The sequence below is a fragment of the Chelonoidis abingdonii genome, chromosome 9 (genome assembly GCF_003597395.2).
Source record: "Chelonoidis abingdonii isolate Lonesome George chromosome 9, CheloAbing_2.0, whole genome shotgun sequence".
Taxonomy (NCBI): domain Eukaryota; kingdom Metazoa; phylum Chordata; order Testudines; family Testudinidae; genus Chelonoidis; species Chelonoidis abingdonii.
The window spans coordinates 77537970-77558455 of NC_133777.1; the positions used below are offsets into that span (position 1 = coordinate 77537970).

The 20486-nt window shown below is 42.5% G+C and overlaps 1 protein-coding gene across 3 annotated transcripts in view; it reads left to right on the forward strand.

The window, feature by feature from the left end:
• LRRC28 (leucine rich repeat containing 28) overlaps positions 1 to 20486 on the forward strand; it is a 103823-nt gene that overhangs the window by 59815 nt on the left and 23522 nt on the right. For all 3 annotated transcript variants that reach the window (XM_032783035.2, XM_032783036.2, XM_075069710.1), the window contains one exon: positions 13344 to 13550. In XM_032783035.2, coding sequence (XP_032638926.1) covers positions 13344 to 13550 — 207 coding nt within the window. The remainder of the gene's footprint in view (positions 1 to 13343; positions 13551 to 20486) is intronic.

The window sequence follows — 20486 nt, forward strand, 5'->3', positions numbered from 1 at the left end:
AGTGAGTTTTTGCAGTGGCGGGTTTGGTGGTGAGTGACGGGGTTCCAGTGGCTGCGGAAATTTCCGCATGCGTAGAGTCACTTTCTTTGAACCTTCTGTGTTACATTGTCTTTCCCTCTTGCCTAGAACCGTAATACTCATGATGAGAGCAGCCTTCACAGTGGAGAAGCGAGTTTGCATGCCCTGGAAGCTTGCAATGCGAGACAGCTATGGGTCTCTAGTTCGGGGAGTCAATTTTGGAGTGGGCGAACTACCTGTTGGGGCTGCTGGGTGCATTGCAATTGTAGCCAAGCATCGTTAAGGCTGCTTGGCTACGAAAGGTTGTGAGCTCTTGGAGACGTGCATGGGGGGTGTATGGGGTGGGATGACTTTTGGTGCTGTCAATGGGATTCCGCCTACGCGTGTTTTGGGGGAGGGCCATGGTGGGACCGGCGAGGAGTTCTGCTGGTCTTCGGCCCAGGAGCGCCAGAGGGACCCAGTACGTAAGAGCCGAGGAAGGGGGGTACTTTTTCCATGTGCTTTGCAGCATGGTTGCGATAGACAGGGGAGGCGTTGTCACAACCTCCAGCGTTTGGGGGATGGCTGTGGAAGGTTCATGTTCGCCTCGTGTCTTTCAGAAGGCATTGACCTGTTTAACGGCTGCAGCAAGGGTTAATTCTTCCCAGACCAGAAAATAACCTTTGGGTGTTGAAATGCTGTCGTTATCCTGTTAGGTACCTTACTTGCCGCTTGATGGCCGTCTCATGAAGCCATTACAAGGCCCCCCTTGGACAGTGGTCAGGAGCATGTTCAACTACAGCTGAGCAGTCAGCAGGATAGGTGGGGTAGACATTGTGCATTGGCCGTTTAAAAAGGGCGCTGGCGATCCTTACTTAGTGGGTCGCTCAGACCTCAGCCAACCATGTCCTGTTTGTTATTGCTGCTTTGCTGTGTGCTCCCAATCTCTGTGAGGTAGGGGGGACATTGTGTTATGGCGTGGGGGTGGGGTGGTGGGAGGCTAGGCAAATTCATCCTGGCGCTTTGTAGCTTGACGGTTCAGGGCAGAGTGTGTCTGGGGCGTGGATTTAGAGAGCACCCAGGGAGCGGGCCTGCAATCGAGCAGAAGCCCGTGAAGATCGAGTGTTCAGCCACCGTGCCGTGGTCACGGTGAGTGGGTGGGGGGGTGTGTGTGGGTGGTGGGGTGATGGTAGGGGTGGTGGATGTGTGACGTGCTGTTGTATTGTTTCCTTGATGAACGCCTCCCCGGGTCCCGCTTGATTGGACTCATTCCCTTTGTGAAGCGACGCGACCCTCCCCGGTGTTACTGTTCCAGCTTTTGCTGAAGGAAATAAGTCGTATGGTGTTTCTAAAAGTCGTTGAGGTTGTGCGTGTCATTTAAAAGTCAGTTGCTAGTATTGGTTTTAAGAAAGTCATGTATTCGGTTGTTTTTAATGTCACTTCCCTGTAGTCGCCACGCCTCTCCCCTTTTGTGGATTTGGTATTCGTTTATTTTTATAGTGGGCGGGGGGTATTTAAGCAAGGGAGAGGAATGCAGGGGGTATCCCTGCTGCCTTGTGCTTTGGGGGTAGGGATGGATGGGAAGGAAGAAGTCTTAGGCTGCATTTCAACGCTAATGACAGCTTTTGCTTGGACTTGTCCGGGGGTGGAGCGTGGTTGGCGGGGCTGCAGTGAAGCTCGTTTCCCAGTGGTGTTCGGTTGACGACGTCTGGGAGTGGGTAGTAGTGGACAGTGTGGGTGTGTGTTTGCTGGGGTGGCGTGAACATGGGTTGCAGCGGGGGCGACCTCATGTTAAGCCTGCTGCTCTTCTGAGAGTGCTTTACATGCGTTTGGGAGTATCAGTGGTTGAGCACGCAGCAGCTGCGGGCGTAGTATCGCCCCACCATCGCTGATCGCTTCCTGGCTCACCTCTCATCGTGGGTCTCGGAGCGTTCGTCTCGCGTGTATCTCCTGTGTTCGCTGGGCATCTTTCCGTGTACTTGGTGCTAGCACATCCTGTTACTCTCTGATGAGCTCTGTCATTGGCGTGGTTACTTCCATATTTTCTGAGAACATTCAATCTCATGTTCTCTTATTCCTCCTCCGCGCTTAATCTTGTTTGCTAGCTCTTCGTGGGATGGTCTTGAGGGTGGAGGGCTCCGGACCATTGCTGGTTTGGTTGTGGCAGGGCGCCGGTTTGGGGGAAGGATGGGTAAGAGGGCATGAAGTATGTTATAAGGATACATGTTTTTACAGAACAATGGCTTGTATTGTTGTCGCAACGTCACATATTTCACTTTATCACTTTGGCTCAGCACATGTTGATTTCACTACATGGGTGGTCGCTTGTTGCATTCTTGTTAATATTGTGATGTGCCTGTGGCTCTTGGTGTTGCAGATCTCAAGGCGTAGCGCATGGGGGTCCAGGCATCCAATATTTAAGTTCCATGCTGAGCCATGGTTAGGCCTTGTCTGTGTGGTTGCTGGTCGTCACAGATGCGTTTTGTCTTATTTTACACATGTATCTTGTGCTCTGTATGTTCCTGTTAGAGAACCCAGGGCCCGGGGCGGCAAAGCCCCCAAAAACCCCCTCTTTCCCCTCCTCCCCACGAAATTTTGCTAGCTATCAGTGTAATCGGTGGTTTATATTTATCGTCTCTTGTGTATCCTGGGTAGATTCGGTGCTCGCCAACCGCTGTGAGAACTCGCGCTTCATTGTCTCTCCTCTCCCACCGGCTTTTGCTCGAGCAAGGTAAGGAGTTAACTGTTTTGCCTCAGTGATGAAAATCGCCATGTCTGCCCCGGGGTGGAATTTATAAAGTTCTCTGTCAATTTTTCATTCAGGTTACAATGAATGATATAACTCTCTAAGGTAATTACTATCTCGCAGTTGATGTTGCAGAATGTAATTGTTGTTCTAGGTTTATGTTCAGCGGTTCTAGCTTGGGCGGGCACACTGCTGGTTCTGTGCTTTGTGAGGTCTTGATCGAATTACTTGCTACTGGCAGTGGCGATTGACGATAAGTGGTCATATCTCGGGTGACCATCGGGCTTTTTTGTTTTCCCAGAAGTTTCTGCAAAGAGCTTTGTAGTACTCACGATGCGATTCATAGTGATTTACAAGGTGGTAGCACTTTTCACAGAGGTCGCTTCCTATGGCTTTTCTACTGCTCTGGGCTTGTGGCTTTGATGAGAGTGTGTGATTTGTTAATTCGGGGTTGGTCATCAATAAAGTCCTGGCTGTGTTGGGTGCTAACGGGGTTGCCTGTGATAGCTGTCAGCGAAGTTTCTTCCTTGTTGGGCGCTCATCTTTTGTCCCCTCGACAGAGTTATCTCCAGCACGGTGTCGGTATAGTGTTACAGACCCGCGGACTGATATGCCTGGGCGATGGGGGGGGGGTGTTATGGTGAGGGGGGGGGGGGGTGGTGGGGTGGGGGTGTGTGGGTTTGGGGTGAGTGGGTACTGGTGTTGCTCAGGTCCCGCGTAAAATTGTCTATTGGCAGCTCGAGCATGAGAAGAGCGGGCCATGTTTTTCGTGTGGGCCCTGACCCTGGACTGCTTGTGTGGTGCTTCTCTGGGTGGGTGTGGTAGGTGCCTTTGTGGCTGTAGCTCGCTTAACTTCTTACTTTGGTCTCACTGGCGACTTGAGGGGCAGTCCCTGCTGTGGCCTTTTCCCGTTCATGACTTTGAAAATTCTGTCATAATATTTTTTTCATTTGTCTTTTCGATATGCGGAGTGGTTCTGTTGAGCAGGCTGGATCCTCCTTCCCCATATATGCGACTCGTCCAGTACGTTTTGTTGCGGTCCAGGCTGTGCTCTTTTTCGGATTTCTCAGTAGACTGCGATTGTTACTGGTGTGTGATCGAGAGCTCAACGCAGCCAAGCAGCGAATTGACTTTCCAAAGTTCGCTGGGGGCTTTTCTCTGTTTACCTGGCCAGTGCTCAGGATTTCTGTATTGGGCTGGTCGGCGGTCAGTTGTTGGTGCATGTGGGATACTCCTTGAGTGCCTAACGTCGATTTGCCTGTCCTACTAACTATCTATGCCGGAGTAGGTGTGCAGTATTCTGATTTTAGCGGTACTGCTCTCGTCGGGTAAGGTATCAGAAATCGATTTAAGAGCCCGTTGTATATCGAGTTATGAGGAGCTATGTAGTGTGGACGGGTAACAGCGTTAAATCATTTAACTCTCTTTTAACGATTTAAACGAGGTGTGCCCTAGGCCTAAGATGCCTAATCCTGCATATCCTTTCTCGGAAGATGATTGGTGTGTGGGCAGGGGCCGATTGTAGGGAACTCAGGTAACTTCAAGATCTCCACGAATTCGTTGTCAGTGTGCTTTTAGAGCAGGACTGTTTTATTTTGTGCTTGTAAAACTCCCTAGTCATAGAACCCTATCCTGGTGCAGGGGGCTAACGATTATTGTTGGTTACATAGCGAACTCTTCTTGTTCTCATGGTTCTCTGTCATTGTTATGACTGGAGTTTTGGTGTTGTGTTTCCCCTAAGAGAGTTTTTCCTCTGTACTTGTGGGTATGTGCGCTCTGTGGTGATGAATGGTGAGTTAGCTGGTTTGGAGTGCTGAAAGATAGTTTTCTGTTTGCTTTCTTGCGTTTCTGTTGCAGTTGTTCTCTCTCGACTCTTGTTGATTCGGCCGAATTGGGGATCCCACCAGGATGAGATCATGTGGTTATCTCGGTTTCTGCATCTCTTACCAATTGATTTTAGGTGCTGGCCACTATCACGATTAGCTGAACCCTTTGCCCGCCCCTTCCCCTGATGCCCATCCCCTGTCCCATCTCTGTCACTCTCTACAGCCTTGTATTGGGGGTCCAGCTGGGAGGCTTCAGGACTTCCTTAGCTGTGGATGGGTGCTCATCTTGTTTGGGCGAGGGTTGTATACAGTTGGGGTGAAGGCTTGGGGCTGTGGGTTGTTGTGTAGGTTGCTTGTGTCGTCTAGGTTGTGTGGCTATGTTCATTTGTGTGGCTTTGGGTGTGGCAAGAGGGCTCCGGGCTGCAGTTTCAGGGTTGTCAGGTTGTCTTGATGTTTTACTCTTCAGGTGACTGGGCGGGCAACTTAGTTCAGGTGGCGGTAAGGTTCAGGTTTTGGTCCTCTATCGTTCCGTGGTCATGCCGCTATCGTTCGGTCTCGTGTAACAGCCAGCAGGTTCGTTTCGTGTGGGCTTTCCTAGCGAGTGTTTAGGGGTGTGTTTGTTTGATCTGGGGGGTTGTCATGGGGTCTCCGCGCTCTGTCTGCTCTTGTGTCTCGCAGTGCTACACCTTTCCAGCTGCGGCCTAGTTTGCCAGGTGTTTCGGCCAGACAAAGGGTGTGGAGTGTGTGCTCAGGGCAGGGGGGGTTGCGCAGATTTGGACCCCTTGGCTGGATGTGGTCCTCGTCCCTGCATGCCTAGAGCCTATGACCTGCTGGTGGCCGGCTTGTCGCGTGGTGTGCGCGCACGTTCCAGGACAGGTAGGGCACTAGCTGCCTGTACCTAGCAGCACAATCGATGTTGGATTGTTGAATGGTCCTGTTTGTCAGCGATTGCTGCGGGCGGTAGGTTTATGGCGGTCAGTGTGTGTGGTGTGTCCCTTTGATGTCGGGACGCATGGCATTTGCTCGTTGAAAGCGAACCTTGGGGCACTCGGTACCCTGTGCGGATGGTCCTGTCAGGTGCGCTATGGTCACTGTACTAGCACTGGTTAGTTATAAGACGTTTTTGGCCTGGTGCAGATGTTTACTTCTTTAGAACCCTTAAGGGGTACACCTGTGTAGCCTCATATTTGTTTATTGATCTGCAGTCGTTGAATATCACCCTAGTTAATATGGGCCGAGTGCTGCTTAAATAAAAGTGTCATTCCACGAAAATGACAGGCTGAATTCAGGGCATAATGATACGAAGTGGATGGTTGGAAGGTTTGGTTGTGTGCCCGGTGTTCTACAACTATGCTATGTTCACAGTTCATTCCTTTGATTTATTGTTGACAGTGTGTTTCTCGCAAATCTAGATAAGTCACTTAACTGAGATGGTAAATATTATTTGATAAGTGGAGTGGGTTGTACTTGAGGAGAAAGCGAGGCTGGTTGCATGATTCTCTTGGGGTAGAGTTGAGGGCCTGTTAAGGTCGGGGACTCTCGTGGGTTGTTAGTAGGCCTTCTAGGCGTGTGCTGAGGGCGCGAGGTTTTTATTTTATTTGGGGCTTATTTTTGGCTTATTGTTCTTATTGTTCTTCCGTTTGTGGTGGGAGGGTTAGCTTGTCGTGTTTGTTTTGTGACGTGTTCTTTGTAAGACAACAAACTCTGCTTCGTTTGGTCTCGATTGTGGTGCGAGTGGATGTGTCATGTGGGTAGTCGTGTCTGTGTGGGTGTAATCCCCAGAAAGTTACTTTAGAGGCTTCTTCATTATATTCTCAGCATTCAGCCCGGTCGTTAGTGTGATTCATTAAGTTGGCTGTATGGGCTTGCCTCCAGTCAGATTGCAGTAAGATTTGTGTATTTTTTTGTCGTGTTCATGTCTATTTATATGTGTTGAGAAAGGTTCATGCAACCCTTGATATTACCATCCGTTGTACTGGTGGTTGTTTGGGTGTGTTTGAATATGGGCTGGTGCTTTTTTGTCATGGTTTATGATGGAAGGTTACTGCTCTGCTGCGCTGGTGTCAAGTGGAAGGTTCATCGTTCTCATGTCAGTTCTTGATATGCATGGTGCGAGATTCTCACATCTCCCTGGAGAAATGTTGCCATCCACATCACTAATCTTCAACTTGGTCCTGCGTTTGTTTGGTTTGTCTTTTGGTTGGTTGGGTTTATGGATTGGAAATCTTTTTTTATTGTTTTTAGAGGGTTTTGGGGGTTGGTGTGTCTTGGTATTGGACCACTTTTGTTTTTGTAGTTTCTGGGGTCTTGCTAGGGGGTTTATTTTTTTTGGGCTTTTGTGGAGTGCAATTCAAATTACATGTCTTCTTTAGTCTTGGAGCGGGTCGTAGTCTTTTGTATGTTTATTCACCGGTGGTTTCTAATTTATATTGGTCGAGGGGACATTTCTTTTTATCTTTAGGTTTTTCTAGAACAAACACAGGATTGATCTTGGTTGATAGAGCACGTTTCTATCTACTTCTTTGTTCAAGGGGCGGGGGAGACTGAGGGAACTATGGGATAGCTATGGAACGGCTACCCACAGTGCACCGCTCCAGAAATTGACGCTAGCCTTGGACCATGGACGCACACCATCGAATTAACGTGCCTAGTGTGGACGCGCACACTCGACTTTATAATATCAGTTTTAAGAAACCGATTTTAGCTAATTCGATATTCTCCCGTAGTGTAGACGTGGCCTTAGATTGAGAGCTCTGCAGACAAACACTTTGGTGTGCATTGGTTACCGTGCCATACACTGTCCCATTTTAGATTCATTAAGGTAAGTGTGTTCTTAAATGACTTGCTGAATTAGGGGCACTGTGTGTAGCACTTGCTGTTGCGAAGTCTGACCTAGTGAGTCTACAATGGGGCAGTTCATTGTAGTGAGCATCACATACAGTAAAAAGTGATTGTGGGATTGCAACTTCAGTGGGAGTACTTATCTGCTTAAGGTTAAGCATGTGCTCAAGGGTTTCTACCTTAAGAACTAGCTTTTTCTCACCTTATTCATGTATAGTCTCACTCTGTTCAGTAGTCTACTACATTCCGTGGGAAGGTGAACGTGATTTGATTTTAAGTTAGATGTCATGTACAAGGACACTGACAAATGAGTGAGGGTGGAAAAGAGATGGAGGAAATATACACACTATAAGGTAGCCTGTTTTTGTAGTGTGTATATAAGTGAAAAGTGATACTTCTGTGTTTAATATCATTTTTCACAACAGACTTACTAGCTAGCAATAAATAAATTACAATGATTTGGACCTGTTATGTGCATATTTGTTTTTCCTAAAGCTCATTAAGTGTTTTAGAAAAAAGTGTGAGAGCAGCCACCAGCAAGCATTGGTGGCCACACTGAGGCCATCAAAATATTTGTCCTGAGAACCCTTGGTTCACACCTTGTACTCGTCCTCTATAATATCTCCTTTTTTTTTTTTTTTTAACTAGCGTTGCCACAACTGTTAAGTTATATAGCAAAAATGGAGAACAAGGTCATTTTATCGCAAGTCTCTTACAGACAATAAATGTGAAACTTTTTAAACTCTAGGAAAAAAAATTGTTGCATAACATCAATGACAAAATGTGATCCTTTTTTCCCTCCCTTTTTCTTTCCTCAAAGCTAATTATACCATCTCTCACTAGTGGTCAAACTCTGCTTATCTGAAGGTGGCATAGAACTATCGTAAGTGCCAATTTGTGCTAGAAAATTTTAAATATTTAACAATTGCAAAATGTGATCTGTTGGATAGGCCATTAAATGTGGTATTTAAAGGTATATAATATTTGCTTTAACCCAGAAGCAACTCATGGGGTGGGGACGCAGGGACACGTACCACCCCCCTTCCTACCCGCCACCCGCATGCGGATTGCCTTCCCCACCCCTGCTAGCCACCCCACCCCCCCCCGATTTGCTGCTTGGCTTGTACGGAGCATGCTTACATGGAATGAGAATGCTCACTAACATCTGCTAAAGCTACTGCCCTCCTCCTCCCCCCCCCCACTATTGACATGTACAGGTCATCTCTACTATAATCAGCTAAAAGCTGTTTTTAAATTCCTCCTGAGTCAATCCAGGTCTGATGTACAGAGGTTCTAGTTATATATAGCTGCAGATTCAGCCGATCCCACTGGCCGCAGTTCGCTGCAGGAAGGGCAGCCAGCATGTCCCTTGGCCCATGCCACTTCCTGCAGCCCCCATTGGCCTGGAGCGGTGAACCGCGGCCAGTGGGAGCCGCAATTGGCTGAACCTGCGGACATGGCAAGTAAACAAACTGGCCCGACCTGCCAGGGGCTTTCTCTGAATAAGAAGCGGCCCTAGTTTAAGAACCACTCTCTAGAGAACTGGGCAGCTGGACCCCTCTCCTAGCTGGGAGCCGGCACAAGAAGCCGGGTGGCTGGACCCCACTCCCGGGTGGGAGCCTGTGGGGAAGTTGGGCTTCTGGCAGGGAGCTGCCTGCGGAGCTGAGAGACTGGGCTCTCAGCTTCCCACACTGCCCCTCTTAGGCTATATCTATGCTAGCACTTTTGTCGGTCAGAGGTGTGAAGAAAACACCCCCAACCAACACAAGTTTCACTGACAAAAGCACCAGTGTGGACAGCACTATGTTGGTGGGAGACACTCTCCCGCCATCATAGTTACTGCTGCTGGTTGGGGTGGCTTATTTACAGTAGGACCTCAGAGTTACAAACAGCAAAGTTATGAACTGACCGGTCAACCACATACCTCTTTTGTAACTACACAGCCAGGCAGCAGCAGAGAAAGCCAAGGGGTGCGGGGGGGAGATAAAACATAGTACAGTACTGTGTTAAACATAAATCACTATTAAAAAAAAAAAGGAAAAGATAAAAAAAAATTTTTTTTGACCAGGTAAGGAAACTGTTTTTGTGCTTGTTTCATGTAAATTAAGATGGTTAAAAGCAGCATTTTCCTTCTGCATAGTAAAGTTTCAAAGCTGTATGAAGTCAATGTTCAGTTGTAAACTTTTGAAAGAACCACTATAATGTTTTGTTCAGAGTTACGAACAACCTCCATTCTCGAGGGGTTTGTAACTCTGAGGTTCTACTGTATGCCGGCGGGAGAGCTCTCTCCCACTAGCATAGAGCGGCTACACAAGAGACCTGACAGCGGTAAAGCTCCAAGGTCCTTACTGTAGACATAGCCTTAGAAAACTGTTTTTAGTGGCAGAGGGAAAGGTTAGTGCTTGAAAATAATCAAGCCGGTTACAAACTGCATGTGGTCAGTGGTTTGGCTGAATGTAGGTGGCTCACTTCCTGTCACTGTTTTAAAGCACAGGGCTTTGTTTGTGTATATGTCATGAGTAGAGAGCTGTTAAAAATGAGACTGTTCTTACTATGTTGCTTTTGTGCACCTATTCAACAATTATTGTGCTTTAGTAATTAATTTTCAGTGTGTACTTCAGGTATTGAAAAGCAATTAAAGCTACTGAGCACTGTCAGCATCAAAATGAGTAACCAAAAGGTTTTCAGGAGAACTGTTACTTCCACATAGAAACTGTTCCTGCTGACAGCTTTATTTTATAAAGGGATGTTGTCAAGTATTTTATTGGGATCTATTGTCCCCTCTTTACTACACGTAACTGTAGAATTGTTTACGTTGAAAGGGGAATATAGACTTTTTTTCTCTTAATCTTTAAGGTTTAACATGTATTTTAAATTTTGTATGTTTTCACAGAACAATTTGAAAAACACAAAGCCCAATATAACTATTATTACAACTTTTTACTTTTCTCTTGTTTAAGTACTCTCTCAGAATCTTGCAAATGGCATTTTTCTTTACCTGTCTTTTTCCCCATTTGATTTCTCCCTCCTTTCTTCCCCATTGCCTCTAACAGTGCTTGAAATTAACATAGCTTTTTGTTTACTTGTTAGGGTCCAAGCATCACAGAAAATGCTAGCAGAGCTCTGGTAATAGTTAATTTTCTAGCTGCTGCTGCAGAGGGAGTATAGGGGCACAAAGGATTCTTGTTTAACAGAAATAGTACTACCTTGATTGTAATTTCAAAAAAATCTCTGTGACAGAGTAGTAGGTTTTTTTTAAATCCCCTTTCTCCATAGTTGTATTTAACCTTGAAAAAACTATGTCTATCGTCTTCATGCCAGAGATGACTGCATTCAGGAGTGAGTGAAGCAATCCCTCTTTGCACAAAACCCAGTTCTGCAAGGTGCTGAGTACTTCTTCCCATCAGAGTTGACGGCACTGATCACCTTTCATGGAAGCAGTCAAGACCTCACAGGATCAGACCTATAGTCTGGAAAGATTATGGCATGCTTTGGAATCTTTAGATGAAAAGAATTAACAGGGTTATTTCCCCCACTCCTAATCAGTCACTTTAATCTGCTTCTTAATGTGTATCTCACCATCAGTGTTCCCAGAATAGAAAATGGGGTCCCAATCCTGCAAATCCTACTCCCAGAAATAGTCCTGTTGGAGTCAGTGATTCTACTTGTGTGAACATGGGTTGCAGGTCTTGTTAAGAATGTTTGTTACCCACAAAAAAATTATAGAACATTATTTGAAACATAAAATAAAGAGTTCTTGAAATCTTCAATGTGCAAATGTTTGCAATGTTCTTCAAGTTAAAGAAAATTAATAGAAGTAATTATAAACGTGCAGCTACAAATTGTGCATTCAGAAAAGTGAGTAAAGTTCCAGGCATGTCTAGACTTGGGAAATAGACTGCACTGTAAAACATGTTAGTTAACATGTGTTAGCAGATTATTAAACACAGTCTATTTTCCCAGTCTAGCCTAGCCCTTCCACGGTGCAGAACAAATAGTGTTAATTAACTGTAGTTCTTTTTTAAGCACATTTAGTGTTGATATTTGGTAGAGTTACTTGAAACATTATGTACATATGTGTATGAATCCCACTGCAGTTAAAAATGGTGGGAGAATCTGATTAAGGAGATGATCAGTGTTGTATTATCAGATGTTACAAAAGTTAATATGAACTTATATTCATGTGTAACATTTTCACTAACAGCATTTCAGCTATGTATTTTGTTTTATGAATTTATAATTTCCACTCACTGTCCTGATTTTGATTTTGGTCCGATCATTTGTTTATACCTATATTTATAGTAATAAAGGCAGTTCCACAAGAAAATACGGATGACTGCATACTAGTATAAGTATTCACATTATAAAATTCTGCTGTATTTTTTCAGAGGTACTTACACAAACTACAGTTGCTATAAGAACAGGAGTACTTGTGGCACCTTCGAGACTAAAATTTGTTTGAGCGTAAGCTTTCGTGGGATATAGCCCACTTCTTCAGATGCAAGAAGTGGGCTGTAGCCCACGAAAGCTTATGGTCAAATAAATTTGTTAGTCTCTAAGGTGCCAAAAGTACTCCTGCTCTTTTTGCGGATACAGACTAACACGGCTGCTACTCTAAAACCTACAGTTGCTATATTAGCAGGAAAAATAACGTAAAATGCATTATGTGCCTATGGCCATAAGTTCCATAGGTAATGATGCATAAAATTTTGGGGGAAAACAAATAACACATTTTAAAAAAATTCATAACTCAGCATAAAAAGTCAGAAAATGGAATCAGAATGATTTTGTATGTATGTGCATGCAAACCTACAGATAACTACATTAATTAAGTTTTACTTTCAAGCACATAATGATGAAAGTAATGGACAGTTTTTTGTGTGTAAATATGAAGTATTTGATGTATGGTGGCTGCAGTTTTTTCACATTGATTAACATATTTAACCAGATATATGACATTTGATATTTTTCTTATACTTATTTAAATTTATCTTAGACAAACTTTTTTTTCTCATATATTTACACATGTTGCCCAGCTGATACGTGCTCCTCAAGATAAGGATTTAAGGGGAAAATGGTAACCAGGGAGTTTCAAAGAAAAAGAAATGAAGTGCTCAGTTCTGAGCCAAAGCTCTTACATCATAACACACAGATATGTAGCATAGTGCTCTTGGCAGTTCCAGAACAACATGACTAGTGATGAGCTTAAACCTGCTTCATTTGTTTTTAATTGGTTTCCACACTTTTATTTTGGTAAGAAAAAGGGAACCTTGTGAATGCAGCAGATCTGAATACACTCCAAATAACAGAAAACCAGTTCTCCCAGAATTTAGCATTCATAGTAATCGATCTCCAAAACTTTGCTGAACCTTTGTATTTTTGTCTTTTTAAATGTAATTACAAGTTAGTGAAATTTAATTACTTAAACTGTGTAGCTTGGACCATATTTTTAAGTCTGTATAGAACTTCAGTTACAAATTAAGTGGTAGGAGGGCTGTTTTTTCTTAATAGGTTTAAATGACTCCAGTTTGCCTTATCCTTATCTTGTGGAAACATGAAATGTGATGATACCTTAATGTTTAAACAATCGTTAATTAGAATACATTATTAGGATGTTACAAATACATTTTGGAGGGAATTTGCAGTAAATGATACTTGTCAAATTCTGGTATTGGTGAAGAAGCCAAGCAGCGATGAGGGGAAGTGTAATGGGAAGGAGCATATGGGAGACTTGTGCTAGTTTTGGGAAGGTGGAGGGAGGCTGGCTTGGCAGAAGGATGGAGTTGGCTAACAAATTAAGTAGAGGCTACCGCGTTCATGTAAATACGTAAAGTTTTTCTGTGAGCTGTATTTCAGTTTGTATTTTTTTGTCGTCTTGTTGCAGAAATACAGTGATTAATGCCATGTCTGAATATTTGATGTTTTGATTCTAGAAGTCGGAGACCTGAGGGAGCTACAGACCTTGGACATTTCAACCAATCGTTTGATAGCTTTACCTGAAAGGCTGCATATGTGCCTTTCCCTGCAGTACCTCAGTGCTGATGGGAATTATCTATGGTGTGTCCCCCGCCACCTCTGCCAACTCCCTAGCCTCAACGAGCTGTCCATGGCTGGAAACTGTCTTGCATTTCTGCCACTTGGTGAGTGACTGCCTTCCTTAGACAGCAGGGAAAAAATAGAAAAGAAAAAGAGCATCGTAAAAGCCTCATTTTAACAAGTAGTGCTTTTGATCCATGATGTTTTATGCACAACCTCAGAATTAGGGGAGATAACACAGTGATAGTAGTTAATTTGTTTTTCATTTACTATCTTAAGATTTTGGTTTCATGCTTGTTCAAAGTGTTAGGACAGAGCAGTTCAGTTTGCTATATTTTAACTGACTTACAAAGCAGAAGAACAATTTATAGACTAAACTAGTCTCATGCATAAATGTAGTATGGGGCAATCTGAATTCTATTGCTTTTTGTAACGACTTAGCTCTGATAGCTAGATCTGGAAAATTACCACTGAATCCTCATTTAGAGGTTTAAATTTGCCATGAAAACCCAGTAACTGGAAAAGCTGTATACCACTAGAAATGTCAGTATTGCATATCTGCATATCAAGAAATGTCAATATTACATATCTACATATCCTAAATTGTAACGTGTCCTCAGTGTAGCATCTATTTTGATGATGTACATGGGGACCCACTAAGACAGCTGCAGGAGCCATGAAGGTGAAACTACAGGTGTGTGGTCTCGTGCTGTGGGAAGTGGTCTACATGTTCATGCATACATGGTGCCTGACAAAGGTCTTTGCGGACAGTCTCTTTCTCCCCTGTGTAGATTATTTTACTCTTACTGGGCTCTGCAAGGACCCATCTCAGCTAGAATATGGGCACATATTAATGCTGCTTTTAAGCAATCAGATTTGGTCCACTGCATGTAAATACAGTTACGTTAACCCATGCTAAAAAATAAATAATAATTAAGGTTATTAAAAGTAATGTGTTTGTTTCTCAATGAATTACATGATACAGATTTAGTTGAAGATACATGGCACTGACTAATTAGATTATGAAAAAGTATGTGTTCTTGGATTCAATGAGCTCTTTTCAGCATTACAGCTTGATAAGTGTTATTTTCAGGAACACCACCTCCTGAAATAGAGATGTCATAGGAATGGTGTAGAAATACCCTGTTGATCACATGGCATTATGAGTCAAAGAAAATAAACCCCGTGATACATCAGCCAAATCCCACCGTGCTAGCTAATAAGCAAAATAACACTTCCACCAATCAAATATTCCTCCTTCTATAGGAACTTCTTCAGAAAAGAGAGAGATGAGATTTGTTTTGTTTTGTTTTGTTTTTAAGCTTTGGAGAAACAAAATGAGGTTTAAGTTGAAATGTGAAACCCTGATTGGGCCAAATTGTGTACTTTTTTAATTCAGATGTTTTCCTTATTTGTTTAATATCTTACCTGTGAGAATGCAATACCTTGGATCAGCCACAGATTTGTTAAAATGTTTGTTATTTTCGTTAAAAAGAAGGAAGTAAACCCCTTAGAAAATGACGCACCTCACTTTTGCTTTATTTTTAGACTCAAATTCAAAACATAGTCTGTTTTAAATGGAACCTTTAAAATAATGGGAAACATCAAAGACTGTCAATTGACCTTGCTCAGTAATTCTTAATAATAGGACCTCACTGTGGAACATTTGGAGATAAGTTACTATCTGTGCATATGGAATTGAATAATAAATCCTGAAGTGAAGGGAAAAAGCAGCACAGAATAAATAGAAATGTTTAATTCCATCCTAAAGAATCAGAAGATTTGTGAATAGTGAAGATGTGGTGAAATACAGTGGAAAAGAGGATTGCATTACTGAAAACAAAGAACCTATCTCTGCCATTTTAGGAAAGACTTCCATTTGTGTGTCAGTATATTACATGCTTGTTGAAATTCTTAAAGTTTACAGGCACAATTTTGGTGGTTTGTTTTGGGGTTTTTTTTGTTGTTAGTTTTTTTACAGCTCTCATATCTGGTGGCTGTGTTCTGTGTGCACCCTTGCAGCCTGCTTCATTTGCACATTTTATGACATCAAACATGGTGCTTATCTAACTGGGTGTTTGAAAAGTGCCTCAGAAATACATGAAAGCAAAAGGGAATAATAGAAAATAAGGTCTTCAACATAACATTTGTATGGAAATCTGAATGGTGACTATTAACCAGCATGGACATTTCATGGTGCTGAGTACCCAGACTCCTCAGAGTTTGATTTAGCATGAATTGCTTGCAGAACTTGAAATAATGAATAAAGGCCCGTATTTCTCTTTCCTTAAACCCTTTACTTATGCATTTTTATATAAGGTAGCCAGTGCTGAATAACCCAAGGATGTTTTAAATTATATACTCTTAAAAATTTGGATACAGCATAAAATCTGCATCTTTAATCATTTCACAACTGGATAATATATAGTGGGTGTTACTAAGAATCCTTTTATATGAATGTTTAAAAAATACACAATTTTAAGATTTAATGAATTAAAACTGAGGAGTATAAGCCTTTTAAATTATAGAAATAAAATTTATTTTCTCTGTCATCTTTGACCTGCTTAGTTTAGATTATTTGAACGATTTGTTCTTTTGTTTTTGTTGGGACACCACACTGCAGACAGCATGTAAAGGCATGGTGATAATCTCAAAATGTGGAGTTAGTTGTGATCAGTGATACTCAATTTGATTCTTAGAACATAAGAACGGCCATACTGGGTCAGACTAAAGGCCCGTGTAGCCCAGTATTCTGTCTTCTGACAGGGGCCAATGCCAGGTGTTCCAGAGGGAATGAACAGAACAGGTAATCATTAAGTGATCGATTCCCAGCTTCTGGCAAACAGAGGCTAGGGAAACTATCCCTGCCCATTCTGACTAATAGCCATTGATGGACCTATCCTCCATGAACTTATCTAGTTCTTTTTTGAACCCTGTTATAGTCTTGGCCTTCACAACATCCTCTGGCAAGGAGTTCCACAGGTTGATTGAGTGTTGTGTGGAAAAAATACTTTTTTGTTTGTTTTAAACCTGTTGCCTATTAATTTCATTTGGTGACCGCTAGTTCTTGTATTTATGAAAAAGAGTAAATAACACTTCCTTATTTACTTTCTCCACACCAGGCATGATTTTATAGACCTCTATCATATCCACCCTTAGTCGTCTCTTTTCCAAGCTGAAAAGTCCCAGTCTTATTAATCTCTCCTCATATGGAAGCCATTCCATACCCCTAATCATTTTTGTTGCCCTTTTCTGAACCTTTTCCAATTCCAATATATCTTTTTGAGATGGGCAACCACATCTGCATGCAGTATTCAAGATGTGATACCATGGATTTATATAGAGGCAATATGATGTTTTCTGTCTTATTATCTGTCCCTTTCCTAATGATTCCCAACATTCTGTTCACTTTTTTGACCAATGCTGCACATTGAGTAGATGTTTTCAGAGAACTATCCACAATGACCACCCTTTCTTGAGTGGTAACAGCTAATTTAGACTCCATCATTTTATAGTTGGGATTATGTTTTCCAATGAGTATAACTTTGTATTTATCAACATGGAATTTCATCTGCCATTTTGTTGCCCAGTCACCCAGTTTTGTGATATCCTTTTGTAGCTCTTCGTAGTCTACTTGGGACTGGACTATCTTGAGTAGATTGATAGGACTGGAAGGGACTTCAAGAGGTTATCTAGTCCAGTGGTTCTCAAAGCCTGTCCACCGCTTGTTCAGGGAAAGCCTCTGGCGGTCCAGGCTGGTTTGTTTACCTGCTGCATCCACAGGTTCAGCCAACTGTGGCTCCCAGGCACTTTCCCTGAAAAAGCGGCAAACCAGCTGTGAGAACCACTGATCTAGTCCAGTACCCTGCGCTCATGGCAATACTAAGTATTATCTAGACCAGTGTTTAGGCCGGTTTGTTTATCTGCCACGTCCACAGGTCCGGTTGATCGTGGCTCCCAGTGGCCACGGTTCGCTGCTCCAGGCCAATGGGAGCTGCTGGAAGCAGCGGCCAGTATGTCCCTCGGCCCAATCCCTTTCCTCAGTATTCCTTCCTACGCAGTCATTTCCCATTTAGTATGCGTGCACCCGATTATTCCTTCCTAAATGAAGTACTTTGCATTTGTCTTTATTGAATTTCATCCTATTTACTTCAGACCATTTCTCCAGTTTGTTCAGATCATTTTGAATTTTAATCCTGTCATCCAAAGCACTTGCAATCTCTCACAGCTTGGTATTGTCCACAGACTTTATAAGTGTACACTCTATACCATTATCTAAATCATTGATGGGTAGTTTTGTATCATCTGCAAATTTTGTCACCTCACTGTTTACCCCTTTATCCAGATCATTTATGAATATGTTTAATAGGACTGGTCCAAGTATAGGCCCCTGGGGGGGACACCACTATTTACCTCTCTCCATTCTGAAAACTGACCATTTATTCCTACCCTTTTCCTATCTTTTAATTAGTTACCAGTCCCAGAGAGGACCTTCCCTCTTTTCCCATGACAGCTTACTTTGCTTAAGAGCTTTTGGTGAAGGACCTTATCAAAGGCTTTCTGAAAATCTTAAGTACACTATATTCACTGGATTTGCCTTGTCCACATGCTTGTTGACCCCCTCAAAGAATTCTAGTAGATTTGTGAGGCATGATTTTCCTTTAAAAAAAACATGTTGACTTTTCCCCAACAAATTATGTTCTTAGAATGTGGCTTTTCATTTGTCAGTTTACAGCTAACTCCTCCTCATCTTTTCTGTTCAACCAACCGTTGTTTGATTCCCTGGGGGTTGGGGGAGTCGATCTAAGATACGCAACTTCAGCATCAGAATAGCGTAGCTGAAGTCGGTGTATATTAGGTCGACTTACCTGGCCGTGAGGGCAGCGGTGAGTTGACCGCTGCTGCTCCCCCATCGACACCACTTCCGCCTCTTGCAAGCTGGAGTTCCGGAGTCGACGGGGAGCGCATTCGGGAATCGATTTATCCGTGTCCAGGCAAGACGCAATAAATTGATCCCTAATAGATTGGTCGGGTAGTGAAGACCTGCCCTAACACTTTGTAGAATTTCTAATTTCAAGATTTAATGTGCTGCTTTCTGACTACTGGCTGGTCTATACTGACTAGAGAAGGAGGCAAGTTGTTCATTCTCAGATGAGGGCTTTTTTACTAGGCATGTCTGGGAGAAATGATTGTGTTTTTAAAATGTTATCACATTTTAACTAATGATTTGCAATGAATGTAGACAGTGCAGGTGTTGTCAACCTTTCCTAGTGTAGACATGTCAAATGTGACTGCTTGCAAAACTCCCATTCAGTCTGAAGAAAACCTGCACCTGCCTACTCATAGGCTGACATTCCCAGACGTACCCCAGTAATAGTCCTGTGCTTGTGTTGTAATGCAGAGTAGATATACTCTATAAGTGAGTTCTGTTGTGTATTTTCTCTTTTGGTTTTAAAGTTCACCCTTCTTAAGTTTGTGTCCATGCAGAATTAGTATATTATTTGCTAAATAGATTGACCAAATACAAATATACCATGCCACTCCCCCCTGTTCAAGTAGATGCCTGAACAGATAGTTGAACAAAAACAGGATTACTTACTTGGTCTTGCAAAGGAGTCTTAAATACCTGCATATGCCAACATTACTCTTAAATTGGTCGGTTTTCTCAGTACTGACATAAAAAGTACACTATTTAGCTTTATACTAAGCAATAAAAGAGTACCCATCCAATGCTCTGGGCACCCTTGACAGTTTTCTTAAAATATGCTGAAATGTATCTCTGAGTCCAACTGTGTAGTCCTATGTATCCTGACCAAGGTCTGCACCTTCCTTTTGTCTGCACCTTTGTAGACCGTGTGATTTTTCCATTCTGTTCCAGTAAATGGCTTTAGGAATTCTGTTCTAGAATTGCAGATGAAACTACTGAGCTATATATTACGGGTAACTCTTTGTCTGAAGAAGGTGAACAGGACTTAAAAAATCCTCGAAGTATCGAATGCAAATGCTACAACTTCTGAAAATAAAAATTCTATTGCAAGAAACTGGAGTCTGGCTTTTTGGTGTTACAATTAAAACAATTTGTCAAGATTCATAAAATGTTTTAAATACAGTAATTATGGACCATTATATCTAGAGTTTGGTGACAGTGGCTGGATATTATGACAGTAAAATCTCAGTGTTGTATCACTTTTTTGAGGGTTTATATGTGTACGCTCAACAAAGGTCTTCTACCACAGTAGATGCTTTTACTGTATGCTTGCTTTCACAATATGGTTAAAAGAGCATCAGTGCAGACACACAAGCCTTTGTTTGGTCTTCAGCCACGTGGAATGCATATGCCAGGGCCTTGAGGTTGAATAAATAAATAAATAAAAATAGAATTGGGGTTTGTTCAGGACTTGTAGTATTTGGTCACTTCTAGAAGAAAGGTCTTTAATGTGAGTCGGGAAGGAGGAAAGTGGAAACGTTTTAGACACAGTGCAGTGCTTGCAAAAGCCACGTGAAAACTTTCTTTATAGCTTTAGCCTTCCATAGATGGACAGCTTCTTTATTTTATAGAATTCAAAACAAGTGTGTTTATCAGCTTGTAACAATATTTATTGCCTGGTATAATACATAAAAACTAATGGATATGGTATAGAATGAGCTTCTTAAACTGATAACTACTAAAATTAAAAACTTGTTTGTGGTGGTGGTTGACACTTTTTTTAATCTTTGGAGGTTGGAAGGAGATGCATGGTTATTAATGTAATAAGTTTCATTAGAACATGAAATATGTAAACTCATGCACTGTTGTGGGATTTGGGAGCTTAAAGTTGAGGAGTTTTGCCCAAACTGAGATGGAGATGTTTATGTAGCACCCAGAAGTACTGTAGCCATGTGGGAAGTCCCAGTCCCTGTCTTGAAGAGCTTACAGTCTAAATAGCAACATCAAACAGAGAGGAGAAATGAAACGCAGCTCCTTTTTAGGCTTGTTGCTTAAAACAGCAGCTCTTTAGAATATATTTTTAAAAGACCATAACCTGATTTTCATCTCATAT